At 53.8% G+C, this 8,625-nt stretch overlaps 1 protein-coding gene across 1 annotated transcript in view; it reads left to right on the plus strand.

Annotated features, from left to right (window-relative positions):
- Nucleotides 1-1,844: 1,844 nt before the first annotated feature.
- Nucleotides 1,845-8,625, plus strand: part of SPEG (SPEG complex locus) — a 63,780-nt gene continuing 56,999 nt past the window's right edge. The window contains exon 1 of the mRNA XM_011964694.1: nt 1,845-2,232. Within this exon, the coding sequence (XP_011820084.1) occupies nt 1,845-2,232 (388 nt within the window). The remainder of the gene's footprint in view (nt 2,233-8,625) is intronic.

Raw genomic sequence — 8,625 nt, forward strand, 5'->3', positions numbered from 1 at the left:
ACTTCTTAATTTTTACCTTGTGATAACTGTAGATTCACATGCAATTATAAGAAATAATGCAGAGAGATCCTGCATTACCTTCACTTGGTTTCCTTCTAGGGTAACATCTTGTATGACTATAGTACAGTATCACAACCAGGAAAGGGGGGTTGGTATAATTCACCTACCTTCTGCAAGTTTTACCAGTGTTACATGCACTTTTAGTGTTGCGTACAAATGCAAATGCACATTTAGCTCTATGCAATTTTATCACTTGTGTAGATCCACATGACCACCACCAACTACCACTGTCAAGATATAGAACTATTCTGTTTTTGCTTGTTTTTTTTTTTATTGTTGTTTGTTTGTTTTTTTGAGACAGAATCTCACTCTGTTGCCCAGGCTGCAGTGCAGTGGTGCCATCTAGGCTCACCGCAACCTCCACCTCCCAGGTTCAAGCGATTCTCCTGCCTCAGCCTCCTGAGCAGCTGGGACTATAGGCATGAGCCACTACATCCGGCTAATTTTTTGTATTTTTAGTAGAGACAGGTTTCACCATGTTGGCCAGGCTGGTCTTGAACTCCTGAGTTCAAGTGATCCACCCACCTCGGCCTCCCAAAGTGCTGGGATTACAGGCGTGAGCCACCATGCCCGGCCAAGATACAGAACTATTCTATCATAAAGGTCTCATCTGGACTCTTGATGTTTCTCAACGTGCAACACTTAGACACAACAGAATCAGTTGAGTCATTTGTTAAATGTGCAGATTCTTCCCAGCTCAGCTACTGAACCAGTGTGGGGCAAAGAGGCTGGGAATCTCGCCTTTACTTGAACTGGCCCCCATTTCTATGCATCCTCCACTTTGTGGCCGCCAAGAGGATCCCCCTAAGACACAGCTCCCACTTTTTTTTTTTTTTTCTGCCGCTTAAAGCTGTGTAGTGGCGCCCCCTGCTTTCAGGGTAGAGAAACCAAAGCCTTAGCAACCAAAGCCTTCTCCAGGCCCCACCTCCCTTCTTCCACTCACCCCACCCACTGCGGTTCAATCCTCCAAACCTCTCTAATTCCCAGAACGCCTTTGTTTTCATCAGGCTCATTTTGTTCATGCCGTTCCCTCTGCCTGGAATGTCCTGCCCACTCTTTTCTGCCTATTGCAACCCTATTCCACCACCCATTCTTACAGATGAGGACTTGGAGGTTGAGAGAGGTTTGGTGTCACCCAGCAAGTAAGGGCAGGGCGCGCTGGGGGCCCCAATCCACCTGATTCCCAGGCTCCTGGTCTTGCTGTTCGCCAGCTGTAATGGAGGCGCCGGGGGAGGCCATGGTCACTTTTCGGAGCTGTCTGCTCACTTCTACTTGGGCCTGCCTCCCAAACCACCTCTCAGGCATCTCACCACGACCGTTCCTCTTCCTCCCCTCCCAGCCGAGTCCGGCAGCGATGAGGGGTCTGAGGGGAGGAAGGGAAATGGGATTAAGCCCAGGGATAACCTGACTCCCTGCAGTGGGTCATGGGGGGCCAGGCACACTACGGAGGAGAGAGCCTGGAACAAATATCCAGGGACTCCCTTAAGCCGGGCCGGCAATGGGGGCTCCTGGAGGGAGAGAAGGAGCCGAGTGAAGTCAAGTCCCTCCTCTGCTGCCCCCTCCCTCCACGGCTCCCTCGCAACCCGAGCCGGGGGGCCTAAAAATAGCCCCCAGGCGCAATCGCCGGCCGCCCCGGTGACCTTCTGGGTAGCACAGGCCGAAGGCGGGCGGGCAGCAGGAAGACAGGCCGCCGGCCCCCCAGAATCGTCTCCTAGGGCACCGTCCCGCGGGTGCCCCCGTGGCCGCCCAGTTCCGGCGTCCCTCCAGCCCAGCTCTCGGTGGTCATGCAGAAAGCCCGGGGCACGCGAGGGGAGGACGCGGGCACGAGGGCACCCCCCAGCCCCGGGGTGCCCCCGAAGAGGGCCAAGGTGGGGGCCGGCGGCGGGGCTCCCGCGGCCGTGGCCGAGGCGCCGGTCTTCCTGCGGCCCCTGAAGAACGCGGCGGTGTGCGCGGGCAGCGACGTGCGGCTGCGGGTGGTGGTGAGCGGGACGCCCCAACCCAGCCTCCACTGGTTCCGGGATGGGCAACTCCTGCCCGCACCGGCCCCCGAGCCCAGCTGCCTGTGGCTGCGGCGCTGCGGGGCGCAGGACGCCGGCGTGTACAGCTGCACGGCCCAGAACGAGCGGGGTCGGGCCTCCTGTGAGGCGGTGCTCACAGTGCTGGAGGTCGGAGGTAATGGGCAGGTGGGGGCTGCGCCCGGCAGGGGCGGGGTGCTCAGAGGTAGAGAAGGGCTGCCCAGGCCACGTGGGTAAGGTACTAGATACTGGTTCCTCCGCCTTCTTCCCAGGTGCCCTGGCTTCTTGGCTGCCCGGGCCCAGAAGTGAGATGAAGAGCCAAGTGCAGGGAATGGGGTGTCAAGGTAGAGAGGCTCCCCACAGGAAGGTCAGAGGTCAAGGGGCAGCAAGCTTGGTAAGCCAAGCCTGAGACCCACTCCTGCCTCTCAGGTAATTCTGGGGTGGAAGTTCTCATCCTCCTGCAGAGAAAAGCCTCCTGGGGGAAAGGGTGCCCTTCAGTTCCATAATTTAAACATGAGATTGACACTCGGATCAGCCTCTTAACAAGGGAGTGCATGTCCGAAGGAGGGGGACAGCTCCTCTGGTCCAGGCTGCACTGCTGAAGGGATGGCTCAGAGCTTCCTGTAGGCCATTGCAGTGGCAGGGTTGATGTGGTCAGCTCTAGGCAGGGTGGAAGAGGCCTATGGGTGGCCACGTGTGAACAGGGTCCAGGGTCGGAAGAGGTGGAGCCAGGGCCAGGGCCCCATGGGCATGAATGGAGGTGAGTGCTTGAGAATCTACATGCAGGCGTGTGCCTGCTTAGGTGCTGTGGAGGGCTCTGGATTCTGTGTGGTGGTGCAAACAGGTGAGGTATGGGCACGTGGAGCTGGTATGGGAAGCTCGTGGACCATGTCTACCTGAGCTTCCAGGGTGGATGTTTCCAGAGCATGGAAGGGGCATGCTCTGGACCAGTACTTGACCCCTGCCCATAGATTTCCAGGTGCAATGTGAAGAAAAAGCTGAGGGCCTAAGGCAGAAGGGGAGGGCAGGAGGCTGGGCCCAGTGCTCATGGTCCAGCTGGGGCTACCATGGAGGCCAGGCCAAGGCTGTTAGCCTTGGGTCCGTTTTGGGGCTTCCTTTTTGATTTCCTCAGCCCTTGAGTAAGCCAAGTAGTTCTTCTCTAGCCAAAGGCAGAGCCTTGGGCAGGCTGAGCCCTGAGAAACAGAATTCTGAGAAAGTAGGCTACAGCTGGGAGAGATGGCAAGGAGCTGGGAGTTCACTCCCCTGGGCGTTTTTAAGAGGGACATGTCACTCCCCTGGGTGCTGTTGTGCAGGGGTAAATCCTTAGAGGCTGGGGAGGAGACACAGGGAGGAAAGCCCTCAGCAGCGGGAGGGCAAGAGGTCTCTAGGGCACAACCGAGTCAGGAGAGGGAGACGGGGTGGCCTCTCTCCATCAGCATCTCCTCTCCCCCAGCCCTGCTCTGCCCACCTTCCTTGAGTCTCTGTGGCCAGGCCTGGGCCAGAGAGAACCATGGCTGGCTTCTCCTGGTTGGCCTAGCACCTGGACAGGTACAGGCTTCCCGAGCCTGGGATCAGGGGATGGGGTGCATTCTAGCAGACTTCGGGGCTGGGGAAGGCGTGGACTCCTTGGGGATCTCAGCTCTGGTCCCCCCAGGGGCAAAGGGGGCTGAAAATAGAACATAGATCAAAGGGTAAGATAGATGAGTTGATGACAATATGACTGGGGGAGAGATTAGCGAAGGGAAAGAAAGAGCGGAGGAGAGTAACGGTTATAATGTTATTTAAGATTGGAAAGGACCACAGAGAACTGCAGCTCCAAACACATCCTTTCACAGGCAAGGACACTGTGGGCCAAAAATCAGGGAGCTCTGCCTAAGACGTACTAGTCTAGTTAGAGACATAGCTAGTTATGGCCATCCCAGAGCTAAGAACCCAGTCCTCCTGGTTTTGGCTGTGGGGGCTTTGTACTCCTCAAGAAGTTCTGGAGAGAGAGGAGAGAGCGAGAGAGGGAGGGAGAGTGCTGGGAAAGTAGCTGCCATATGATTGGCCCAGGCCTGGCATTTCTCAAGATGGATGCCTCCTGGCCTGACTTGGGTCCCTCAAAGTGGGAAGCGGTGATGAGGTGTGAGAGCCCCCAGCAGGGCTGTTTACTTAGCCCCTCTGCAGTCTTGGTGGTGTGGTCAGCAGAGCTGAGCCTGGCTGGGCATACCTAGACAGAGGCCAGGTGGACAGTGGGCTGGGCTGCTCTGGTGGAACAGCAGGCTTGAGAGGCTTGGGGTGAGAAAAGGGCCCTGGGTGCTGTGGGGCCGAATCAGGGCCCTTTGACATTCATATGAGAATAGGAAGAGGATTGGACTGCAGCAAATAACCTTTGAGAACATGTCCTGATTGTGCAGATAGAAGGTAGCAGAACAGTTGGAGGCCTCAGTCTGTCCCATTGCAAAGAACCATGTGTATAACTATTACACCTATCCCACATGCTTTGGAGGAGGGAGGGGCTTTGCTCTGGTGATGCTGGGGACTGACTGGGTGAATCTGGCTTCCTATCCCTTCTGTTGCCCACCTTTAGCAGCCCCTGCCCAGTGGTAGCTCCTGCTCCAGGGCAGCCGGGCAAGCAGCTCGGCATTGCTCAGACTTACTCATGGAAAACTTTCTTGGTTGGAAACAACAGCAGGAGGACTTCAGGGTACTCGAGGAAGCCAAGAGAGGACCTGGCTGCAGAGGGAAGGACACGCTTTCCTGGCTGGGATTGCTGGCTCAATAAGACAGAGTGATGCTAGGTTCCTGGCACTCCTGAAGCCGGATATGTTAGCTCAAGGATGGAAGGATTTGGGCATGGCTCTGGGAGGTTGGGGTCATGAGAAGGCGAGTGGGCTACAGCCTGGAGAGTTTGGAGGATGGGGTGGTGGTGCTGATATTTGGGGGATGTAGAAATGAGGAAAGAATAGGAAACAAAGGGGGTGAAGATGGCAGAAATGCAGGATACTTGTAGAATCCTTAACATGCATAAGTACCCTGTCTCCTTTAATTATTTAATCTTCCAAACCCTAGGTTACTGTTATGACCATTATTCATATAGAGAAACTGGTGTTCAAAGAGGAAATTTACCCAAGTTCCCATGGCTAGTGAGGTGTCAGAGCCAGGTCTGAAAGTCAGGTATCTGAGTCTGGGTCCATACTGCCTGTCCATAGAAAGAGAAGTGTGGGAATACTGTCGAGGATTTGTCATCATCACCATCTTTCTCCGTCAGTATCCCCAAATCCATCTCTGGCCTAGTCTCCAAGATAGGCAGGCATTCTTCTTTTTCAAAATATCAGGCTCCCACCTGCACAAGTGCTACCCTCAAAGCTGTGGGTGTGCGTGTGTGGCTAAAGGGCAGACCTACAGTAAAGGGCAGAGGGGAAGCAGGAGAAAGCACATTTGAGAGAAGAGGTGTACTGATGATGCTCACATGGTGTGTTAGTTGGAGCTTCATAGCCAGGGTCCGGAAGATTCTGGTGTTAATTAGAAGGGCCAGAGATCAATACATGGCAATGAACCATCCTGGGGACTTGAAGGCTTGGAGGGGAGAGCTTAGAGATAGGGAGAGAGGGCCAATTTAAGCAAGGAAAGGGTGGAGGAATGTACCAGAACCTGTGTTGAGGAATATTCTGCAGTTATTCTTTTTCACCTGGAATTTCGAATGTCTGGCTAGAGAAGCCAGGTGGAAAGTAGTATGGAGCTGGGAATGGGTATGGGGAGTGTCAACATCCATGTAGGCCAAGTGCCGACCAGTGAGTGGAGGAGAGGCCAGAGTGGGAGCAGAGAGGAGCTCTGGGACCCCCTCCAGGAGAATCCTGAGTGGAATGAGAGATGGTCACTCCTCTGGCTGAAGACCTCTTGGGAAAGAGTCTGGGTTAGGACAGAGAAGAGGGAAGGTTGGATGAATGGAAGCGGTTGCAGGAAGATTTACTGTCCCCATTCCCATCACTGCTTACCCTCTCCACCTGCAGCTCTGTCACCCCCTCCCACATTTATTGAGTGCCTACTATGTGCTTTCGATACACGAGTCAGGGGGTTGAGGGATACCAAAATGTATGTCCTCCAGGGGATAACTTTCTAGTGAGGGGAGACAGACAATATGCAATAAACATAGTAAATAGGTAAATTACATAGTATGTCAGAAATACAGAGCAGGGTGGTAAATAAGGGGAGAAGGGAGAAACTGAACTGAGTCAGGAAAGAGGAGACAAAAGGGAGATGGGGGGGAGCTTGTGGCATAGGATGAAGATTTGAATTTTCTCTGGTTAGAGGGAAATGCTGGCAGTGCAGAAATTGGAAGTCTGGGTTTGGGTGAGTGGCAGGGAGACACAGCTGCCCAGCTATGGGAGAAAAATGGGGCAACCTGGGACCAGCTGGGGAGGCCCACACGTAGAGTACGTTCCAGGCCAGCCCTAAAGAGTGAGCAGTGCCGACCCAGAGCAGGAACACAGAATCCTGCCGGCCCCTCCTGGGCCCAGCTGTCCCGTCACTCACGCCCGCTGCCCATTGGTTATTTTTGCCACGGAATGTGCCAGCCCCTCGGATTCTCCTGGGGAACAGGGGCTCAAGTTACCCCCTCTCCTCACTCAGCTCCCCATTTATGAGTGGGTGTGTTTAGGGGTGTACAGGGAAAGTGCCCATGGGTGTTCAGGGTCCTTTGGCTGCAACGAGTGTGGACACACATATGTGCCCTCTCAGCACACGTCCCTGTGCATGTGTCTGTACTTGTAATTTGCTTTGATGCTCTAGGAAACAAGAACACCTGTATGCACTCAGAATGCACAAAACATGACCTAAACTTTAGAATAAAAAAGCAGCCAGGTACAGTGGCTCATGCCTATCATATCAGCATTTTGGGAAGCCGAGGCTGGAGAATAGCTTGAGCCCAGGCGTTCAAAACCAGCTTGTGTAACATAATGAGACTTCATCTCTATTTAATATTTTTTAAAAATTAGCTGCGCATGATGGCATGCAGCTGTAGTCTCAGGTACTCAGGAGGCTGAGGTGGAGGGAATCTCTTGGGCCCAGGAGATCGAGGTTGCAGTGAGCCATGATGGCACCGCTGCACTTTAGCTTGGACAACAGAGTGAGACCTAGTCTCTAAAACAGTAAAGAAATCTAAAATAAAATAAAGGGCCACAAACTCAAATAACTGCAGGGGTCAAGGAGAAACTGATAATGAGGGAGGTGTGCTGAGCTCAGACATGATTGCTCCAGCCCAAACATTGTGCAGGCTGAATAAAACTCATCAGTCTATCCCTATATTTTATTTATTTATTTATTTTGAAGCAGAGTCTTGCTCTGTCACCCAGGTTGGAGTGCAGTGGTGCGACCTCTGCTCACTACAACCTCCACCTCCTGGGCATAAGTGATGCATCTGCCTACGTTGGAATCCTGGCTCCCTCAATTTATTGACTGTGTGACCTTGGGCAAGCAACCGCTCCGTGTCTCAGTCTTCCTCTTTTCATGAGGATTAACTGAGCTCATTCACATAGAGTGCTTAGCACAATGCCTGGTACATACCAAACATGCAATAACTGTTAATAGTTACTCAGTAGTCACAACTCAGAAACCAGGATTGGCACTCCCTGTGCTCACTGGGATGATAATTCCCATCTCCAGGACACATGGAATCCCAGCACCTGTATGGCTTTGTCTAAGTGATAGGACTTCTCTGAGACTCAGTCACTTGTCCATTAAATGGGTATAGGATTATTGATTAGCGTTTCAAGCTCATGGGGTTTTTGTAAATGAAGTAACATTTGTAAAGTGCCTGGCACTTAGTAACCGCTGAAGAAACATAGCTATAATGGTCACAGGGAGGATAAAATTTTGTGTATGCCAAGTGTGCATAGTGCTGAACAGGGCAGGGGTCGGGTGGAACACACAAAAAATTTGGTGAGTGTGCTTCCCTGTGAGTGAGAATACTGGCCAACTTTGTGGATAAGGGGGTACCTCTGTGCACCTTTGCTTGTGTGTATAAATGTATGGGGGTAGGGGGCGCGCATGGGACAGTCGAGAGGTAAGGTAAGATAAAGCCCTCTCTGGCTTCCTTGAGAAGCCTGGGGGTTTTCACAGTCTGAGTCCATGTTAACACGCAGTCCACACCCGCCAGGACCCTTGCCCTGCGTTTGACCTAGGCGCCCCCACCCGGCGCTGTGCCCTTCGGCGAGTTCGGTTCTGCCTGGCACAGTGTGTGTGCGCGCATGTTTGTGGAATGAGCAAGCAGAGATGCTGCTGACCTTCCAGAGAGGCCCCGTGGGAGGAGGTGAGGGTGGGAGGAGGCTGCTCTGGGCTGCCAGAAAGTGGACTGAGCTAGAGGCCATTGCACCCCTTTCTGTGCCTCAGTTTCCTCATATGCCTAGGGCTCAGGAGGCAGATACAGGGTGGGGGTCCGCGGCTCTCGGCGTCAGGAGGTGACTGGTGGTCGTGTGGGGAGGCAGGTGAGGGCCGCCCCGGGGTAAGCAGGGGGACAGGACAAGGAAGGGGCCCCCAGGTGGGGTGCAGGCTGGCGAGGGAGGGGCGGACT

Source organism: Mandrillus leucophaeus, unplaced genomic scaffold (assembly GCF_000951045.1).
Source record: "Mandrillus leucophaeus isolate KB7577 unplaced genomic scaffold, Mleu.le_1.0 Scaffold70, whole genome shotgun sequence".
In the NCBI taxonomy this organism is placed as follows: domain Eukaryota; kingdom Metazoa; phylum Chordata; class Mammalia; order Primates; family Cercopithecidae; genus Mandrillus; species Mandrillus leucophaeus.